Source organism: Apium graveolens, chromosome 1 (assembly GCF_009905375.1).
Source record: "Apium graveolens cultivar Ventura chromosome 1, ASM990537v1, whole genome shotgun sequence".
NCBI lineage: Eukaryota > Viridiplantae > Streptophyta > Magnoliopsida > Apiales > Apiaceae > Apium > Apium graveolens.
In genome coordinates, this window is record NC_133647.1 from 201590468 (window position 1) to 201613857 (window position 23390).

General features: G+C 34.9%; 1 protein-coding gene across 2 annotated transcripts; it reads left to right on the forward strand.

Annotated features, from left to right (window-relative positions):
* The first annotated feature begins 2011 nt into the window (after positions 1 to 2011).
* Positions 2012 to 10134, forward strand: LOC141678695 (mitochondrial import inner membrane translocase subunit TIM50-like). 2 transcript variants are annotated; one of them, XM_074485060.1, is made up of 11 exons: positions 2012 to 2169; positions 2417 to 2675; positions 3228 to 3316; positions 4387 to 4423; positions 7306 to 7367; positions 7541 to 7654; positions 7738 to 7842; positions 7951 to 8049; positions 8358 to 8514; positions 8637 to 8739; positions 9497 to 10134. In XM_074485060.1, the coding sequence occupies exons 2-11, from the start codon at positions 2438 to 2440 to the stop codon at positions 9546 to 9548; spliced, it is 1056 nt and encodes a 351-aa protein (XP_074341161.1). In that variant the 5' UTR covers positions 2012 to 2169; positions 2417 to 2437; the 3' UTR covers positions 9549 to 10134. The 2 variants fall into 2 exon arrangements, with proteins under 2 accessions (XP_074341161.1, XP_074341168.1); XM_074485067.1 differs by lacking the exons at positions 2012 to 2169; positions 2417 to 2675; positions 3228 to 3316; positions 4387 to 4423 and adding exons at positions 5808 to 6013; positions 6108 to 6192.
* The last annotated feature ends 13256 nt before the right edge of the window (positions 10135 to 23390 follow it).

Below are 23390 nucleotides of genomic sequence, written 5' to 3' on the forward strand. Positions count from 1 at the left end.
TGATGAAATATTAATTTCTAAATTTTATGAAATCCCAAAAATAATTATTGTAATTATAAAATCATAAAAACAATTTTAGAGACAATCCTAGTATTTATGCAAATAAATATCCGAAAATAGATTACTTAGCTGCTAAGTAACTAAAAAATGATACAATATAATACCATATTTGGATAATCATCAAAACCGAGCTTTTTATAAACCACCATATACGAAAATAATGTAAAAATATCTCGTCTCTCGAGAATACGGATTTTGTTGATTACCGAAATAACTATCGTATCGAAAATCTTGCGCCGGGCCGCGCACGGGTCAAACCGTAATCCGGATTGAAAAAGTCAAAACACAGAAAATGTCTGGAATTACCAGATTAGGTTAGGAAGGAGTTTTCGGAAGAGTTTCGGGTTGTAAAAACGCAAAAACAGTTGAGGTTGGACGATTCCCGAGTTTATAAAATAATTTTGGTAATTACTCAGAAAATAATTAATAATTCATAAATCAATATAAAATCATATAACAGTCCAAAAATTACCAGAAAAATATCACAATTATCTATATTTTATTCTGGACATATAAAAATTCAAATACTCATATAATATCACGTATAAACACCCAAACATTAATTCCAATTATCAGATAATTTACTAAAATTCACATAAAATCACATAAATAATTCCAAATAATTATAAAAATAATATCTGAAAATATGGGATATTACAATATTCACGTAATTTTAAAATTTTATTTATTCAATCATATAATAATTTTAATATATTTATATAAAAATATAATAATTATATATTTTTAATAAAAGATTTAGGGAGAAGTTGTGGTCGTAATTTAGTATGATAAGTTTTGGGCGTAGTTTAGTAGGATAAGGAGACTATATCTATTAGTTTAGTAATTTAGTAGTTTAACATGTAAACAGTCTAAACGTGTATCAGCCCATTGAGCAACCTAATATATACGAATATAGTCTAAACCAAACTTGTTAATACTGTTACAAGATACGTGAACACGGTACGAAACGACACGAATAATTAGTGTTTGGCTTCGAAAATTTGGTACACGAACACGAAAAAACACGAATATAATTAGTGTCGGGTTTGGGTTTCCAATACAGGTACACGACACGGAACGAAAGTACACGGAATAAATAAATAAATAAATTTTTAAAAATATATAATATACATATATACTAAATACCAAATGTGAATTTTACTTATTCTAAATAACATATATATAATTGTAAATACTAAAATATATTTTATTGTTCATCGACTACGTGAGAGAGCACCTCACCCTTTAATTATCTATTGTTTGATTACGTGAGTGAGCACTTCACCATTTAATTCTATTGCATTTTTTAACAATTAATATTTTTCATATATAATCTGTGTATATTAGTGTACTAAAACGGGTAAACACGAATATATTAGTTCAGGTTAGTGTCACCAAATTGGTACAGGAATGCAAATCTGGGTCGTGTTCAGGTTTAAGGTTTGGTACACGAAAACACGAAAGTACACGGAACGTTTGTACACGACACGGAACGTTGTCAGGTCTTGTCTAAACGTGTGTATCCATTAAACTACCATTTATGAGAATAAAGCCGAAAATTTCGTACATGACATGCTAATACGATACGATAATTATGAGTTTGATTTGATATTTTTGGTACACGAATACGAAAATATATTTTTTAAAGAATGCCAGAATGTATCATAGAATGTACTTTTTTAAAAAAATTTAACATTAAATACATAAATGTTACCCGTAAGGGTTGGCTTTCTGTGATTAAAGAGAAGATAACTATCATCTTGATCACAATCAGGAGTGCGCACCGAAAAATAGCAGCTACGAATTATCTGCGATAAAAAGAATACATAAATGTTATATTTAAAATTGTGAGTACAAATTTTGAGTTGTTTTGTTTTGTTTTCTTTTGTTTATTTGTATTTTGTACTATTTGGTAGCATCTTTTTATTGCTAAATATTTGGAAGCATCATTTTAATTAGACCAGACTCTCCGTTGTTTTTTTTTTGCCAAGTACCATCCTCTCCGTTGTTATACCCTTCTAAAACCCTACACACTTTAAACCACCTCCCCTTCATCGCCGATCGATCACCGCCTTCCCTCTACACGACGCCGTTTTGTTCACTCTCACGGTACTTCTCTCTTCTCACTCAATCACACGCACTAAAACACACACACTAAAAATCAAACTCTTATTTCGATTATCGAATAATCGAATCGATAAATCATTTACACAGAATAAATAAATCGAATTGCTACAACAAATCACAATATTTATTTTTCTCACTGTGTTTATTTAATTATTTGTTTTAATTTCTTTTTTGTAAATGAATTATTGAATAATTATGTTTATGTTATGTTTGATGTTGTGTATGATAGAGGACAAATTAGCGATCAGCGATGTCTATGATAGTTAGAGCTCGATTACTTGCTTCTGTTTCGAAACGATTTAATAAACGCAACTTTTCGGCAACTGTGAATGCTCCGAAACAGCAAATGGCGGCTGCCTCTGCTGCTTTTAGTGAGGAATTACCACCGCCTTCCCGAGAAAGTGGTGGAGTTGGAATGAGGTTGCTTAAGTACGGTGTTTTTGCGTCCTTTGCTGGAATTTTGGGGACTACTGGTTATGCGAGTTACGGTAATGCTAAATTCCTCGTAACTTGTTTTAATTAAGTTCGGGATGATAATTTGTGTTTTTGTTGTTGTTTTAGGGCAATGTCATATTTCCGCTGTTTTATTGTTGTATTGTGTTTCCGCTTTTGTTTTGTAATTTGTGCTGTGTGTATTACTAAATACCTCCTGTTTGTGTTAATTAAGATTTGGATGATAATTTGTGTCATGTTGTAATATCAGTACGTGTTTTGGTTGTTTAATTGTTGTTTCGTGTTGCATTGTTGTTTTATATTTTGTTATTTTAGGGTTTATGTTGATGCCTAAATCAGGATAATCTGACTAAATGAATTTGTGATAAATATTGTAAAAGAAGTCAACGGTAAAATTTCTATTGGTTAATAGCTTTGGGATCGAAGAATTTATAATTAAGGGAGGTGAAAATGCATTGTTTAAGTTATGATTGGACTGATGAAATGCCTTGTTATAATCGAGGTTATCAATTAATTTAATTGAACTGTACAAGCGTTATATCCCTCCTGTTCAAGATCATTTAGTTTTGTTTGTTTTTTTATTCCAGCATATAGTGTGGACGAAATCGAGGAAAAGACTAAAGCTTATCGTGCATCTTCAAATGTTGCTGCCCAAGATGATGGAACAACACTTGGTGTGAGTCTACTTATATTTTATTAAACTCGAGTCAAACCTATTGGTTGATACGTTTTAGTATCTGCTTTTTCAGTTCAATGGATATTATATACTTAAGAATATTTGTAAAAGAAAGTTTGGTATGTTTCACAAGTGGTAAATAACCTTTTAAGTGGAAGTCGAGGACTAGAACTGGTTTTAAAAAGGTAGATGGCCTGCTTTTACTTGTATATAAGCTCATCTCAGAAAATTTAAATAAATATGTTTCGGTTGAGAATAAGCATGGTGCTTTAAATTTGCCTCCTAAACTGCTGGTGGCATTATGGTTATCATTTGGCATTGTACTTAATTAAGAAAAATAAGTGCAGCCTAGTTCATTATATTTTTATTGCGTATGTGATTAGTGTTTTGCAACTTTTATTAGACTTTATACTTTTTAACGACATCTTTGTAACATCCCACATTGATAAGAATAAGAGTGTTTGGGAACTTTATAGATACAAGTCAATAACCAATGTGTACCAAATCGCTAGCTTTTTCGGGCTGACCTGTGTTGGGTTGTTGGGTCCCGGTACGCATTCGGTTGTGGGCTTGGATGTTATAAATGGTATCAAAGCCCTGCCCGGCCGGAAGTGCAAAGAAACTCCCTGGGTTTCATATGTGTATTTGTGAGATCGACGAGGACGTCGATTCTATAAGAGGGGGTGTTTGTAAAATCCCACATCGGTGAGAGTAAGAGTGTTTGAGAACTTTATAGATACACAAGTCAATAATCAATGTGGTATCAAATCGCTAGCTTTTTCGGGCTGACTGTGATGATTTGTTGGGTCGCAGTACGCATTCGGTTGTGGATTTGGATGTTATAATCTTGAACAAAATGGCCCATATGGCTTGGAGTTGCGTTAATTATGCCTATTAGGTGTTGCTGATAAGTTCGTTGGTAATGTGCCATTAGTAATCACGATATTGATGGCAGACATAGATTGATACAATGTTGAATTTTTACTCCCTAGTAAGTAAATTCTAAGATGGTCCTTTAATGATTGGTATTCATTTGTCATTTTAATTTGAAAGTTCATTTTTGTTTGCAGAAATATCAAGCGATGATTTATTCATCTGCAGCTACAGGTTAGAGTTTCTATGTCAAATCTTTATGTATTTGCATGTCTTCACTGAAGTACTATTGTTTCAAAGTTTGTCATACTTTTTGTCATAACTAATCATTCTGTTAAGCTCAGCTCTCTGGGTTTTTTTGTCTGAAAAAAGAGACAGGGGACCTTGATTGGTCTTACCTCAAACATATTTTAGAGCCAGAACCACTAGAATTTGCAGAATCTGTTGCATTTATAGCCTAGAAAAAAGTCAATGTTCATCTTCTTAACAACTTAAAATTTAGGCCGCAAACCATACAGTCAAATTAACCTTATGCTATTGGGAAGAGGTGCAATAAAAAATCAACAATATCACAATGGAAATCATTTAGGTGACCCCGTCTTTTTATTCAATGACTTTCTTTGAAGTAGAGGCTTTAGTAGAAGCAGCACTACTAGAAAATGTTTTCTTTTGCTCCTGCTTATTATTTTATTTTTTTTCTTCGTTGTTTCGACCCCTTGCTATCTGCTAGAGTAACGGAACTTAAAAATTTTGAAGTTGGCATCATGAAAAGCAAAAGCACCTAGCATCTTGCAAACTATGTGCAACCATAGCTTGTGATGCAATTATAAGCATCATTTTTTAAAAAAACATCCATACTTAACAGAGTACCAAAAGCATCACAAGAAGATGCCATGAGATAATTAAACCATAAATAAATTCCATTACTTTTTAGTAAACAAAATAAGGCTTGTATGTTGTGATGTGTACACCTAGGTAGCATGCAAAGAGCTTCAGATGTATTTTGTTTAAGCCAGTAAAGAAGGTATGCATACTAGAAAGAAGGTACCTCCATCTCTGTTAATGAATGATACAAGATCATTAACTTCATGAGTATCTTTATCTTGCCTAGGGTTTACTCCATCCAAGAAGTCCTATCATTATAGTAAGTAATTAACAGTCAAATTTTTAAAAGAACTACGAATAAATCGCATTTAAACTTTATCGGATGAAACATTCAAACTTCACCTTCAGCTCTCCACGTTCTTCACTGATGACTTTCTCCTGTTACAGTAGTGCTTTTTCAATAGCCTCATTTGTGTTTCGTGATTACGGCACTCCCGTGATTTCAAATTTTTGACATGCCCATTTGCTTAGTCAATATCAGACTAACAAAAGAAAGAAAACATGATATGTTTTACTGCTGCACTAAGAATTCTGGTTACAAGAAGAAAATCTCTTAAAGATCCTAAGTTATCTTTATGTTCATCATACGGCATATCTCTTATATCTCTTCTAACTAGAAGAGATATGCCATATGGTGAACACAAAGATAACTGAGTCTAGAAGAGATATGCCGTATGGTGAACATAAAGATAACCGAGGATTCTTCATAAGTTTTCTTCTTGTAACCAGAATTCTTATGTCTAATATCGAGCAGTGAAACATATCATATTTTCTTTCTTTTGTTAATCTGATGTTGACTAAGCAAATGGGCAGGTCGAAAAGTTGAAATCACAGGAATGCCGTAATCACAAAACACAAATGAGGCTATTGAAAAAGCTCTACTCTAACAGGAGAAAGTACTCTAACAGGAGAAAGTCATCAGTGAAGAACGTGGAGCAGGTGAAGTTTGAATGTTTCATCCAATGAAGATTAAACGCGATTTATTCGTAGTTCTTTTAAAAATTTGATTATTGATTACTTACTATAATGATAGGACTTCTTGGCTGGAGTAAACCCTAGGCAAAATAAAGATACTCGTGAAGTTAATGATCTTGTATCATTCATTAATGGAGATGGAGGTACCTTCTTTCTAGTATGCATACCTTTTTTACTGGCTTCAAGAACAATACATCTGAAGCTCTTTGCATGCTACCTAGGTGCACACATCACAATATACAAGCCTTATTTTATTTACTAAAAAGTAATGGAATTTATTTATGGTTTAATTATCTTATGGCATCTTCTTGTGATGCTTTTGGTACTCTGTTAAGTCTGGATGGTTGTTTGAAAAATGATGCTTATAATTGCATCACAGGCTACGGTTGCACATTTTAGTTTGCAAGATGCTGGGTGCTTTTGCTTTTCATGATGCCAACTTCAAAATTTTTATGTTCCGTTACTCTGGCAGATATCAAGGGGTCAAAACAACGAAGAAAAAAAATAAGCGAAAACATTTTCCAGTAGTGCTACTTCTACTAAAGCTCTACTTCAGAGAAAGTCATTTAAAAAAAAGTCGTGGTCAGCTAAATGGTTTCCATTTTGATATTGTTGGTTTTTTATTGCACCTCTTCCCAATAGCATATGGTTTAGTTGTCACTGTATGGTTTGCGGCCTAAATTTTAAGTTCCTAAGAAGATGAACCTTGACCTTTTTCTAGGCTATAAATGCAATGGATTCTCTGCCTAGTGGTTCCGGCTCTAAACTTAAGGCAGAGACTGTGGAAGCATATGAATAAAAAAATTACTAAAGACCAAATCAAAACGTCAACCTCCCAACACAGTATTGAAAGTAAAATATGTAACTCACTCCTTGCTCTGATCTAAGACGGATTAACTTTTTTGAAACCTTTAGATCTGTACACCCAGGTGGCTACACAAAACTTAAACATATTCTACAATAAATCTGACGAACTATAACAGTCTCTAAAAAGCCTGTTATTTCTCAAGCCATATGGCAAAAAGTTGCAACAAGCGTGTTTTTGAACCAGTAAGATACCCGCTCAACACTCTCTAAGCAAGGGAACTAAGAACATGGAGGCATGCACTTTAATGTACCAAACTCCGCAAACACTCTGAATTACAAATCTAACTCTAATTAATGTACATAACATCAGTTCATGTAAACCTTATTTCGTAAGTTCTTTAGCATCTGTTTGACTTTAACTTGAATAATTTGTTTGTTTAAAATCTCAGTTCCTGCCAAGTTACTTGAGGTCTACATAGATGGAAGGAGGTCACTTGAAGAACATGTTCGGGTTGGTACTTGATCTTAATTACCGTCATTTGGCTACTCTAAAAAATTGTTAACTTGATATGATTGAAATCAGGTTTTTAGATCATGGTTATTATCTGTGACTGTCTACGGTTTTACATGATCGCATCTTATTTCATATATTGGGGTTGACTGAACAGTCTTATTTAATTTTAGGGATTTACTGAACCATCTTCAGATAAGCTTCTCCCTGATATGCATCCCATGGAGCAGGGCGCATTTACACTAGTATTGGATCTAAATGAGACATTGATATACTCTGATTGGAAGGTATAAAGTTTAATTAAGATGTGTTTGATATATCTACTGTCCTCTTTTGTGTCTACTTCTTTATTGAATATATGCATGTGAAGCGTGATAGAGGTTGGCGGACATTCAAAAGACCTGGAGTTGATGCCTTTCTGGAACATCTAGCCAAATTTTATGAACTAGTAGTGTATTCAGACCAGCTAAGTATGGTATGTTAATCAACATCTTGAAATCATAGTGTGTGTGCTGTGATATCTTTGATCTCTACCCAGTTCTGAGCATCACTCGCGGTAACTGATCATATTTGGCATGTGCAGTATGTTGATCCTTCTGTTGATAGGTTGGATCCAAACCACAACATAAGGTATAGACTATCACGGTCTGCGACAAAATATCAAGACCAGAAGCATTATAGAGTAAGTTTCTTGTCGATATTATGCATCAATAATTTCGAAATTGCAAAATAAATTATTGAAGATGATTCGGAAGTTCATTTTAAGTTACAATTTTAAACCTAAAAATATATAGTTATGGACTCATCCATTTTATTTGTAGATGTAGAAACTTATCCTATAGCATTTTTCGAGCATATTACAGTTTCAAATATTTGTAGAGACTGGATGTAGTGTTCTGAGTCGAATTCTTTTAAATGTGCCCAAGTCAATTAGCCGAGTGTTTGCGCTTGATGATAATAATGTTTGTTATATTGTGGTCTTTATGGTAGGACCTTTCAATGCTGAATAGAGATCCCTCACGGATCCTCTATTTAAGTGGTAATGCACTAGAGACTAGCCTTCAGCCTGAAAATTGTGTACCTATAAAGCAGTGGAAGGGTGAAGCAGACGATACAGAACTCCTGGATATCATTCCATTCCTTGAATGTAAGTTATGCCAGAAATTTGATTTGAAATTGCATTTAGGTGTTCTTGTGATGGGCAGATTAAGTTTGGCACATGACTTTGTTCTATTACGATGTTATATATTCGCCACTTTTTTGGTGCAGATGTTGCTACACACAGACCACATGATATTCGCCCTGTTATAGCTTCATATAAAGGTCGTGATATTGCTAAGGAGTTCATTGAGCGTTCAAAGGAGGTTCAAAAGTAAGTCGATGAAATATTTTTTTTGTTACGATTATAAAAAAATTAATACTTGAGCACATATCTTCATTGTGAATTAAACCCTCGATCTCGTGCTACCCAGAGGAGAGGGGTATCTACTAAAGCTGAGCTTGCAGTAAGTTACTTGCAGTTAGTGCTCTGAAAGCTGCACACTGGATATCTTGTGGTTGGTCAGCTATGTCCCAAGTTTTATATGTTTATATCTGAGTTTCCCTCTAGTATTCTTCATGTGATCATCTAGGATTGTGCATGAAGTACAAACTGAACTGGTAGTTTGGTGTGTATAAACTGTACCAACTTAATAAGGTCTAAAATTGAATTATGAATTTTCAGAGTACTTAATTGATATATTGAACTATTTAGACTTGTATATTATATATGCTTATAAGATACTTTTTATAACTTAAAAGAAAAGTTTAGCATTGATGTGTGTGCGTGTGTGTATTAAATCTACTTAATTTCATTTTATGCAAATACAGAATAAGTTATAAAAGAAAACAGTGACCTCCCAAATAGTGAACTAAATAAAATATCTAGGTACAAGTTTGGTTCATATCTGGCATGGATCATATCTTTCTGTCTAAATTTGTTCATCAGGAGCTTGATTCATCTGCCTCCAAACCTATGTTCACTACTAGGTAGTAGCTTGATATATTTGCTGGGAAGGGAAATTGGATGCCTGGATTGATGATAGGTTTCAGATCTTGATAATAAGACATTATTTTCACTATCAATGCAGGAAACTGCAGGAGCAAAAGCAACAGCAACAAGGACGACTATGGCGGCGTTGAAATTTATAACTGAAAAAAGTTGATTTTGGTGCTGAAGACAACGGAGGCAGAATCATTTGATCGAGAATATAGGATTTCAAACATCATTGGAGATAGAAATTAGTATCCGGTTTTGTCGGCAACAGGTACTTGTATGTCTGATGGGATCTTTATAATAATTCTCACCACATTTCTACCTTTATTAACAGATTAGTTTTGGATTCTCTGTTACTGTGTCTAGACTCTGGTTAACATAAAAGGTGTAGCTGCAAGGTTACTGAGTATTTAGCATAATAGCTAAATTGTGGTAGTGGCTCATATAATTGTTTGAAATTTTCTATACATTATAATGTGTTCAGTTGTATTTGTATACCAGTTCTATAGTTATCTGATAAACTAGCAGCTTGCTGTTACACAAAGAGGCCTTGTGACTTTCTGCTCTTGTTCATGAAGGCTGCCTTGCTAATTCTGTCATTCAAATTTGAAAATATTAGTATCGGACCCAAAACCCATTTACATCGTCTCATTTTCTTACAGCATTGAGAAATTTCTGTAATCTACTTTGTAATTTACTTCTGAAATGTCATGTGTTTGCTCAGCTGTTTAATTCTTTTGTTTTTGAATCATTGATCGAAGGGTTATTATTATTATTAAGAGTGAAGTGATATTTTTCTTTACAGAAAAGTAAAGGTTTGAGCTTGCAGCTTATTATTTAATTATTAACAAAAATCTCGCATGAACAAGTGAACGTATGAGCTCATAACGAATGTGTATATGCGATGAAATAACGAGATATATTGGGCATACATAATTTTTATTTTTTACCATCAACATGAACGAGACACAAGTTATGTTAACGAAACTTGCAAAATGGGATTTGACAGGATGATTGTTTTACATGATACAATAGCTACTGTATAACAGAAGTCACTAGACTGATTATGTGAATCAGAAATCGGTGCTAATCCGTTAATTTATTGGCTATAAATTATTTGAAATAGAAATCGGATATATTTAATATTTTTAATGATAATAAATGTACTGATCCTTTTTACAAAAAAATATATCATTCAAAAGTTATACTAACATTAATCAGATTTTAAAAATCGGTAAAATAAAATTTAAGAATTAATGGAGGATTTTTAAAAAAATCGAGTAATTATAGTGACATAGTGATTGTTTAGAATTTGCAGCCATTAGCAAAAGATATACTATATCCTATACATATTATTATATAGTTCAATTAAGATAGTAAAAAAAACATAAAATAACATGATAGAACCAAAACAACACTTTTAATGACAAAACAGAAAGTACAACCAAAAAAACATAAACAGAAAGACTCTAAATACAATTCTAGAACACAAGGTTTCAGACAATATCAAGTTCTAAAAATAATACTGTGCTTTCCTTGCCTAATCCATGAAACCCCTTCATCCTACACATATTGATGAATCAAATATATATAATCAATCAAGACTCAACAATCACTTATCAGGAACGCGAGAGAGCGAAAGAAGAAGAAGAAGAAACAGCTAGAGAACTGGCTGATGATGAGGAGTTAGCAACAAAGAGAACCAAGAAGAAGAAACACATAAAATAATTGCACCAAAACATTCCAATCTCATCACCTTTCTTAAGTCCTCTCTCAGACACAAACTGCTTTCTCCAATTCCCACAAAAAACATAACAATCAGTGGAACCATGTTTCTTCATTGTCAACACATACTCTTTCCCTCTATTACAATCCCACACTTTAACTCGAACATCATGTCCCTCTTGCAGACTCCTTGCCTCCTCGTACCTCCCAGCCCTCTCCCACACCTTAACAACATGTTGTTGCACCACCTTTTTCGAAATCATTAGCCTGCACAGACTATTCACATCACTCGTTTCGAGAACTTTCTTTATTTTCCATGGATCATCGTACAATTTGAGTTTAGTACAAACCCCGTTGAGCTTCTCCTCTTCTTCCTCCTCCTTTGTGTAAAAACTAAATTTCTTGAGTTTCTTCGCGGTATCTAATTCTTCGTATTCTCCAGCATCTTCAAGGGTGGCTCTTTTGTTGTTTTTGTTGTTGACATTCATATAATTAGTAGCAGTAGTGGCGTTTAATCTCGAGCTTAAATCAATCGGTTCGTTAAGAACGAGAGCTTGATTTGATTGCTGTGAAGACATATTTGTGCATGGGGTTTACGAGAGTTTATTATTATCTGTGCAATATGTGAATAGTGAATGGAAAAATAAGGGGGTTTATACCGGTATATATACTGAGTTTGATGAACGAAATTAGTATCACATGTATTATATTAGATTTTTGAATTTGAATTGATAAAGGAAATTAGTAAAATATATTACAAATCTGAATTGATATTGGAAAATACAGGTTAATTAACGCATAGACAAACTAACTTGGTCCCCAATCAAGACTCTTTCCCATAATTAGTTTCATAAATATAATTTGGAGTAAAATTTTAATAAATATATAAAATATTTATTTTGTTATATTTTGATAGTTATTCAATTTAATCGATAAACTTTAATTACTGGAAATACAGTTGTCGGCTGAATTTTCTCATTTTCTCCTACACAATATAAAAATTAATAATTGTGTGACTTTAAAAGTTTTGAAGTTTATAATCGGCCTACTATGCTATCGATTAAATATTTAGAATCGTAAATAATTGTATTTTACTCTGATGTATTATTTGAAAAATATTATCGTTGTCCGTATATTTTTTGCGCTTGTATAGATATTTAGAAAGAACTTCAAATTAATATCACTACGTTCGGTAATATAAGTTGCACTGACCGAAAGAAAGAAAAAAATTTAAAAAAATCGCGAAAATAATCTAATTTGTGATGAGCTTCAAAAAAAATTATATCGGGTTAACATTTTTAAGATACCCGTAGCAGAAATTTGGTACGCGAATTTAATATTACTTTCGTTTTTGACAAATATGATTTATAAACTTATAAATGAGTATCTATTCTCATAAATTTCTGTAGTGATTGTGACCGAGCAGGTGGAACGACGAATGATAAATTTTTAATCAATTCAGTTATCCAACCGTATTCATTAATTTTACTTTCAAATACTTCAGTTTAGCTGATTTTGAAAATATTGTTATAACTTAAAGTTCTTTCAAAGAGGAAAGTTAGAAGTCAAAATTTTTTATTCGAATAATAATATAATTTTGTGTAGCGTTTTTGTTATTAAAAATTAAAAAAAAATGAGTTGACATACTAATGATAATATTAACTAGACTTTTTTGCACTTTGGTGGCTTGTACTAATTATTTTTTTCATTTTGGTGGCCGACTTTAGAAACTGAGCAACTGTGTGGCTATAAAAATAATTTTAAGTCATTTGCATGGCTCCGCATATGGGTCGTTAACGCCGTTAACGGTGAGGCAGGACAAATTGGCCAGTTCATATTTCAATGGCTCTATTGTGTGTGTATATGCGAGTATAACCCTCAGTTTTGCATACCCAAATCAGATAATCTCCAAAATTGAAGCAGATCTAAATCAAGAATGAACCACCAATGTTTATGCAGAAATTGGGCAGTGGAGAAAACGTCATGGACTGAGTATAATCCGGGTCGTCGATTTCTAACATGTGCTACCCAAACCTGCAACTTCTTCAAATGGGCTGAGCCGGAGTTCAATGGTCGAAGCAGAGGTGTGATTAATGGTGTGTTGAGGAATATAGGGAGGAAGGATAATGATCATATCATGGAGTTGGTGGCAGCTCGAAATGAGTATAGTGAGGAGATCAAGCAGTTGAGAAATGAAGTCACGAAATGGTGTGCATTTGCTGTGTTGCTCATGTTGTATGTTTTTCATACATGGTTTAGCTCAGTTGCTGAGGAAAAAGGTGATATCTAGTGTTGCTCATGTTGTATGTTTTCTTGTTGTAATATGAATTTTAAGGAAGGATGTTATGTTATTGTATTAGGACTAGTCTTGTATTAGTGATGTAGTGATGTACTTTGGTTTCTGCTATTAAAGTTGTTGTCTGTGTTATTGTAGTAGTGATGTTATGTTAGTAAAATATTATGCCAAAAGAGCAACATTGCCATAATCTTCAACTCAGTCATACAAAATCAGTCATACAAAGAAAAACTGTTATTCCCAAGAACTAACAATGAGATTTACAGAAGGGGGGTTGAATGTAAATCTCAAAACTTTTTCAAGTATTGAGCAGTTTCAAAGGCTAAGTGTTTTGATGAACAGTTGTGTGTGAATTGCTTTGAGCAGGTGCAGACAGATATATATATTCAAGACACAAATGTAAAGAACACAAAGATTTCAAAAACTTTTCTGGTGGATATGTTGTTCCACCAGAGATGTGTATTTCAGAAAATATGTGATTCAAAGAATTGATCACAGTTGCGTTCTAGTACAAATTAGATGATTTTCTCTCTGGATTTTTCTAAACAGCTCTGGAAAAATTCACACCCTAATTACTAGCTGCAACTTGGTTTATATATCACCAAGTTTACAAGTGAAGACAAAAGTACAAATATAATTAAAAAGATTCTTCACATGTTTCTTCTTCATTTCTCTATCCAATGCAATCTAGGATAATCTATGAATCTTTGAACACTTCCTTGTTTGCACCAGAATGGAAATGCTGCATTTTCTTGATTCCTCCAAGAGGCTACCACATTCCAATTGTCTCTGTCAACCCATGTGCCTCTGTCAGCTTATGAATTGTCACTGTCAACTGCTATTGAACTGAGCATCCGTTGAAGCTTTCATCCGTTGATGGCTTTATCCGTTGATGCATTAGCAGTTGAAGCTTTATCCTTTGATGCACTCATCCGTTGGTGGATGTTATCCGTTGAAGCTTTAGAGACATCCGTTGAAGCTTTGTTTCTCATCTGTTGAAGGCCTTTAATTTATCAGTTGATACTACTTCATTTATACAAAATTACAAGGCATGGAATATTTACAATTAGCCCTCCTATTTGCATATCCACTAGTAGTCAACATGACTTATAATTTCTCACAACATCTAAGAATTATAACTTAAATACAGAAACTGAAATGTGCTACAATACTAAACTTATTTCTAAGTAAAGCTACTCCATCAACGGATAGCCAGAATGGTCTTATCCGTTGAGGCTACAAACAATAGATTTCTACTTAAGTGTTTTGTTTAACTTATCATCAAACTAATACACATATTCCTAACAATCTCCCCCTATTTATGTCTACTAGAATTGTAGGCATAAATTTGGGTTTAACTTGATGATAACAAAACACTTAACAAATATATGAACTGAAATCAAGTAGAAATTCAAAAGTGTTGTAAAAGTGTATGTACTGAGATAGAATTGAAGAATTACATTATTTCCAAGGATGCTCCTTTAGGCTGAGCAGTGAGCAGATTATATTCTTTTCCTTTGATCCCTTGTTTTCTTCCCTAGCCTCGTGTCATTTTCCTCTACTTGAAGTTGGAGTTTTCTGTAGAATTCAGCTTCATCTTCTTCACTAATGTCCAACTTAGATTGCATGTCCTTGAGAGTTTCATTACTGGCAATTTTAAGTTGGTCTTCAAGTCTGAAAAATTTTCTGACTCATTTATTGTCTCTAAACTCCATCAACCAATGAGGTGATTATGAATTATAATTCCATACTCAGGTATGAGTAATGTTCTAGGCAAGGAATTAGACTCCCACCAAGTTTTCCTTATGCTGGCAATCTTGTTGAGAATCTCAGTTTTGGCAGTTCTGGTAAAGCCAGAATCCCTTTTGATAGCTGAGTAGACTCTAACCAAGGTAGAATAGCCTTCATTCAGAATTATTTGAAGAGGCCAAGTCCTTTCCTCACTTCCTTTATACTTGAACACTAGCCTTTCTGGGAGCTGTTTGTATGCACTTATTCCCCTTACTTCCTCCAGCTCATCCAGATAGAGTTCAATATCTGTAAACTCTTTTATGTCACAAATGTGAACATAATCATCCTTTGAGGCTTGTGGCTTAGGCTTAGATTTATATTTCTGAGTGAATTTACTTGAGGTTGGGGGAGGTGTTGATTTGGATTTTCTTTTCAGTTTCTTTGGTGGTGGAGAGGTAGTTAGGAAGGTAGGCAAGTTGATGGTGTCCCAATCAATAGGTTCCTCTTTAGGGATGATTGGTTCACCATGGACATTTATACTAGGATCAGCAACAAAAGGTTCAGGAATGGAAGGTAGTGGTTTAGATTTTGATTGGGTTTCCACAGTGTCATCTCCACTCTTCCTTTTTGCATTGGCCTTCTTTCTGTTCCCTTTCTGCCATTCCTTTCTTTCCTCCACACTCTCACCAACGACATTTCCCATATCCACATTTCTGCTTTCAATCTTATCTTCTTCACTCTTGTCTTCAATCTTCTTCTTTTCTTCAGTCTGACTTGACTTTAGCTATTTTTCAAGCTTTGCTTGTGCTCTTTTGTCAGCCTTCAGCTTTTTAGCTTCTTCCTTTAACCTCATGGTTTCTTCCCTCTTGGCTTTTGAGAATTTGGGATGTCCTTGCATCACACAGATACTCTTTCCCTCTCTATAAATGATAGCCATATTCATTCTTTCCACTACATCATTGGTCTCTTTATGTTTTATGAAGCTACCACCCAAAATTTTGTCTTCATCAGGTTTTGGAAGAGGAAAATCCACTTCTTTTGGTTGACCAAGGTTTAGAGGGTTCTTTGTAGAGTCCCTGTTGAATCTAGTGGATGGCTTGAGTACCATGGGTTTCAAATTCCTGAAAGAAGTTTCTCCAACCTTATTCCTCCTTACTGGCTTGTGCTCCATAATGATTGGCTCAACCTTTGTGCTATATTTCACAGATAATGATTTTGAAGTTGTAGAGCCAAACACCTGTTGCATCCTTTCATCAATTCTTTTGCTTTGCTCCTTCACCTTCATCTCAGCTGCTGTTAGCTGGATTAGATCAATTCCATCAAGCTTTCCTTTGATTTGAAGTGTTGGAGAAGTAGTGATGACAGGAACTAGCACTTTGGATATTTGGATGTTTGTAGATGGCTCCCCTCCCCCTTCCACTTTATTCTCCCCCTTTTTGTTATCATCAAGGAGAGGAGTCAAGCCTTGTACTTTAGCTAGTTGCATTAGAAGACTTGTTTGAGACTGTTGATTTTGAAGAATGGTGACCACAGAGTTTTCAATGACTTGAACTCTGTCCTTCTACTTGGCCAGCCTCTTTTCAGCATCTGGTTCTCTTCTCAGTCACAGTAACAAGTCCTGCATGGTACCATAGGGCATGGCTGAATCCAGCTTCTCAGAATTGTAGGACTTCAAGTCAGCTATATCCTTCTTGAGTTCATCCACACTCAGATTCTGTCTTAATTGATGTAGCTTCATGAGATATAGAGAATCTAGGTGGGCTTGAAGAAGAGCCTTGGTACCAGCATTGGAGATGTTCTGAATGGCTTTTTGGATAGACATGATTTGTTTGACTAAGGATACATTGAATTGTCCTGGTATTGACTCCTTTGTCAATGCCCATTCAGGTAAATCTGGAATAGAACTTGGGCCTTCATCTCCCCCTAAGTTCATGCTTCCATCAAATGAGACAGAGTCATCATCATTAGAATTTACTCCAAATTCTTCAGATGGCTCACCAGCTGTAGAAGACATCAAGTTGACAGCAGCTTTATCCCTTTGTAGAGATTCTGAAGTATGTACTAGATTTAAAGTCTTTTTAGCCTCATCACTTCCCTGAGTAGCCAACAATTGATAGGCTGACACATGTTGAGTAAAAGTGTCAGCATCCAAGGAAATGTTATCAATTACAGCTTTGTAATGTTGCTGAAATTATCTTTCCTTTTCAGCATCATCCACAATCATTGACTCACTAGCAATGGCTGGATCCACCCTTATATCTTCTGTACCTGCTTTTCTCTCAATTTTTTTCTTTTCTTGCATCAGGGGCTCCCCTTGGCTCACACTCCTCACACCCTCACCTTCACCTACTAAGGTGGCACTCCTCTCACGTTCTTTTGCTATGCTGGAAGAAATAGCATGCATATTTAGACTCTCAAGCTCTCCTTTTGCCTGGGAGCAACCCAGCCTCTCACTCAAATTTTCACTCCCTTCCCTCAATCCTAGAAGTGATTGTACAGTAACCATGTCTCCTACACTTGGAATTGATTCAGTTATTTGTGTAGAGACTATCAACGGATAGGGAGTATCCGTTGAAGTAGGAGCTGATGGTTTCAACGGATAACTAATGTTAAGCTTATCCATCGAAGAACAACCACTTGTCAACGGATGAGGAATATCCGTTGAAGAAGGAAAAGAAGTAGAAATTGAAAGTGACATAATTGTTGAATCTGTGTGGATTGATTTTAATTTAGGTGACACAGATTCTTCAACTAAGTCTAAAAGAATTGGCTGATGATCCAACAAATTATCTAAAAGATGATGATCACCAGTATTTGAGTGGGGCTCCTCCCTAAGTTGTAAAGAGGGAGAATCAGGAATTGATGTGAATATCATGTCCACATCCAGAGATGGTGATGGAGAATTTGGTGATTGATGTGTGTCAATTTTGAGAGAATGGGATTGTGACTCCACATTTGTTGGAGTCACATCAAGCTGAATTTGAGAAGGCATATATACAGGTTGGTGTATATGTGCAGTGTGTGCACCATGTGTGAAAACTAAGGTTTTGACCCTCTTTCTTCCTGTACAGGCTTTTACAGGTGAGTGTGTGGCTTCAGTGTCCCTCCCTCTTTTGTTATGTGTCCCTGGTTGGGGACTATTTTCAATAGCTGCACCCTTTTGGGAGGATGCAACTAGGGATGAGTTTGAATCATTTTCAACCACCACAGTCTTTTGAGAAACTGTGGCTTGGCTAGCTGGGACATTATCTTTATTACTGGTGCCATTGTAGTGGGTAGAGGTTGCAGAGAAAAGTTGAGAGTTTTGGGAGAGAAAGAGAGTAAAAGCTTTTGAAAAATTGCAAGAAAGCGTAAAGTGAAAATAAGAATTCAAAGGGCTTTTATACTTTCTAAAATTAAAACGTAAGGAGAATGATTAAACAATATTTTTAAGTAAATTACAGCCGTTTGAGAATAAAGAAAACTGTATGAATTCTAAAAACTGCCTTTAATACAAATACATACAACTGTGTATATATATATGTATCAACGGTTAAGTAAAAGAATCAACGGTTGTGACTTACTTAAAACAACTGATGTGACACTTCAACGGATGAGGTAAACATTTATCCGTTGAATATTAACACAATTTTATCCGTTGAAGGATAAAATTACCAGAAATATATTTGTCTTTCAACGGATAATGAACATCCGTTGATAGAACAATTTTGGCTTTCAACGGATAGGGAATATCCATTGATAGAATGATCTTTACTTAAAGCCAACTTTGTTCTTGCAACAAATTCATTTCAGGCTACAAAACAAATTATAATAAGAACATGAATTTATGAATAATTAAGCATACCTAGCTCACTTACTAATCTTGTGAATGTTGATTCATCAAGTGGCTTGGTAAATATGTCTGCAATCTGCTTTTCACTTGGAACAAAATGAAGTTCCACTGTACCATTCATCACATGTTCCCTTATGAAGTGGTACTTGATGTCAATGTGCTTGGTTCTTGAGTGCTGTACTGGATTTTCAGTAATGGCAATGGCACTTGTGTTGTCACGGAATATTAGAATTTTGTCAATATTTAGCCCATAGTCAAATAGTTGATTCCTCATCCACAGTATCTGTGCACAGCAACTACCAGCAGCAATGTACTCAGCTTCAGCTGTTGATGTAGAAACAGAATTTTGCTTCTTGCTGAACCATGACACAAGCTTATTCCCTAGAAATTGACAGGTTCCAGTTGTACTTTTCCTATCTATTTTGCAACCTGCATAATCTGCATCTGAGTAGCCAATTAGATCAAAATCAGACTCTCTAGGGTACCAAATTCCTAGATTTGGAGTCCCTTTGAGATATCTGAAAATTCTTTTAATAGCCACTAAGTGAGATTCTTTAGGGTCAGCTTGAAATCTAGCACAGAGACATGTAGAAAACATTATATCAGGTCTACTAGCAGTTAAATATAGAAGTGAGCCAACCATGCCTCTACAACTTGTAACGTTCACAGACTTTTCAGCCTTGTTTAATTCAAGCTTGGTGGCAGTGGTCATGGGAGTTTTTGCAGATGAACAATCCATTAAGTCAAACTTCTTCAAAGATCATAAATATATTTAGTTTGACTAATGAAAATTCCACCACTAACTTGTTTAACTTGTAAACCAAGAAAATAAGTTAACTCTCTCATCATGCTCATTTCATTTTTACTTTGCATTAACTTAGCAAACTTTTTGCTAAGCTTATCATCTGTAGAACCAAATATAATATCATCTACATAGATTTGAACAAGTATTGTAGAGCCATTAACATTTCTAAAGAAAAGAGTTTTGTCAACAGTACATCTTGTGAAGTAATTATCTAGGAGAAATTTTGACAAAGTCACATACCAGGCTCTAGGTGTTTGCTTTAGTCCATAGAGTGCTTTCAACAGATAATACACATAGTCTGGAAAGTTTGGATCTTCAAATCCTGGAGGTTGGCTTACATAAACCTCTTCCTCCAATTCTCCATTCAGAAATGCACTCTTGACATCCATTTGATAGACTTTGAAATTGGCATGGGCTGCATAGGCTAGAAAGATTCTGAAGGCTTCAAGTCTTGCAACTGGAGCAAATGTCTCATCAAAATCTATTCCCTCTTGTTGAGAATAGCCCTTGGCAACCAATCTAACTTTATTCCTTATGACAATGCCATTTTCATCCATCTTGTTTCTGAATACCCATTTTGTGTCAATAGAGCTCTTGTTCTTTGGCTTGGGTACCAGCTTCCATACCTTGTTCCTCTCAAATTGGTTTAGCTCCTCTTGCATTGCTAAAATCCAATCTGGATCTAATAGAGCTTCTTCCACTCTCTTAGGTTCCTCCTGTGATAGAAAACTACTATATAGACATTCATCTTGAGTAGCCCTTCTAGTCTGCACTTTAGATGTTGCATCACCAATGATCAATTCAAAAGGATGATTCTTGGTCCATTTTCTTTGAGGTGGTAGATTAGCTCTAGATGAGGTTGCCTCAGTATTGTCATGATCTGAGATAGAGTGTTGATTGGTTGAAACTCCCCTGAGTTACTGATCCTTTGAAAGGAACTGGGAGTTCTATCAACTGATGAAGTAAATTGATTATCCGTTGATAGACTATGATCAACGGATGCTTCATTATGTACTTCAACGGATGATGCACTTTGTCTTTCAACGGATACTGCATTACTTATATCAACGGATGCTGAATTATGACTTTCAACAGATGCAGCATTTTGTGCATTATCCAAAGGCAGATTTTGAATTCTTTTCGAGGTGCCTTCTCCATCATTCTCATCTTCACTATCATCACAATATATCTCAATGTTATCAAATTTGAGTCCTTCATGATGTCCCTCATCTGTTAGTCCATCAATCTTTTTATCATCAAACACAACATGCACAGATTCCATAACAATGTTGGTTCTTAGATTGTAGACCCTATATGATTTTCCAGCAGAATAACCAATAAATATCCCTTCATCAGCCTTTGCATCAAACTTTCCTTTGTGATCAGGTTGATTCCTTAGAATGTAGCATTTGCAACCAAAGACATGAAGAAAGTTTAAGGTTGGTTTTCTTCTCTTGAACAATTGATAGGGAGTCATGCCTTTTGCCTGATTGATTAGAGAAATATTCTGAGTGTAACATGCACAGTTAACAGCCTCAGGCTAAAAGTATGTTGGGAGTTTTGACTCTTCAAGCATTGTTCTTGCAGCTTCAATTAGTGATCTGTTCTTCCTTTCCACCACACCGTTCTGTTGTGGAGTCCTTGGAGCTGAGAACTCATGCATGATCCCATTTTCTTCACAGAACAACCTCATGGTAGAATTCCTAAACTCGGTTCCATTGTCACTCCTGATATTCCTTACTTTGAAATCTGGATGATTGTTGACTTGCTTGATATGATTGATAATGATTTCACTAGCTTCATCCTTTGATCCAAGAAAGTAGGTCCATGAAAACTTTGAGAAATCATCTACAATCTAGGCAATATCTTTCCCTTGAAATTGACAATACATTGACTGGTCCAAAAAGATCTATGTGTAGCAGTTGTAATGGTTCATCAATTGCTGATTCAAGCTTCTTACTAAATGATGCTCTCTTTTGATTTTCTTTCTGACAAGCATCACACAGTCCATCCCTTGAGAATTCCACTAGAGGCATTCCTCTAACTAAGTCCTTTTTGACTAGATCATTCATTGTCTTAAAATTCAAATGGGACAGCTTCTTGTGTCATAGCCAACTTTTATCTGGACTTGCTTTGCTGAAAAGATAAGTAATTTATTCTGCATCTGTAGAGTTGAAGTCAGCCAAGTACACATTCCCTTTTCTAACTCCAGTTAGAACCACTTTGTTGTCCTTCTTACTTGTGATAACACAGGCTTCAGAATTGAAGGAAACAGTATTCCCTATGTCACATAGTTGACCGATGCTCAATAGATTGTGTTTGAGACCATCAACTAATGCAACTTCATCAATGATGACATTTTCTTTTGAAATCAAGCCATATCCCATAGTGAACCCTTTGCTGTCATCTCCAAAGGTTATGCTAGGGTCAGCTCTCTCCTTGAACTCTGTGAGCAGGGTGAAATCTCCTGTCATGTGCCTTGAACAACCACTGTCCAAGTACCATCGATTCCTTCTTTTTCCCTGCACACAACAAAATCAAATCAAGTTGATTTTGGTACCCAAGTTTCCTTGGGTCCAACCTTGTTAGTCTTTTTCCTAAACTTCATACCTCCTGCATCTTTTGACTTAGGTAAATTTGGGTCAACCTTGGTCTCAGATTTAGTTGGTTGAAGTGTAGGGTTAGTCACAGAATCATTTAGCTTATTTGGTTGAATTTGATAAGGCATAGATTATGCAAACACATTATTCCACATAGGCATGTTGTATGGCATTTGAGGCATACTGAATGCAGCAAAATAAGGATTATTAACATATGGCATATTTGCAAAATGTGCATGAGGATTCTGTTGAGACATAACAGGCATAGCATGCAGAGGTGACATAGACATGTTAGGCATGGGAGCATTCTTAACAGACTTGCAGTTGGTAGATAGATGATTAACACTTTTACAATGCACACAACTTTTTCTAGGAGCATACTTATCAGGTGTGTAATTGTTGTGTTTGTTAATCCCTACCTTCCCATTTCTATTAGATTTCCTTTTAGTTTCCTTTTTATCCTCAACCATCTTAAGCCTATTTTTCAACTGATCTAAAGTCATGTGTCATATATTCACCTTACTGGCATCTTTGGATGTGCTAGCTTCTTCTTTGACAAAGTTCTTGGAAGTTGAACCAAACTTCTTATTGAGATTTTTCAAATTGTTCTTTTTAGAATCACTTGCCTGTTTTAATTGATGAGCCTTCAACGGATGCTCCTTTTGCTCCTTTTCTTCCTTCAACGGATAACTTTCATCATCCGTTGATTCCACATCCGTTGACAATCCATCAATTAATTCTACTTCCTTTTTGTTTTTCTTCCAGGCATTCTCACAGAGTGATTCAATTCCCTGAACCTTGACAATCTGAGCACTAACATCCCTAGATGTTTTCCAGGCCTTGATTACATCTTGTTCACGTTCTAATTATTTAGAAAGAATTTCTACTTTCTTGACAGATTCTTCTAGTTCACTCTCAACAAATAAGCATTTGATTTTAATCTTTTCAAGCTCAATTACCTTACCCTCTAACACAGCATTCCTATCACTTAAAAACAAA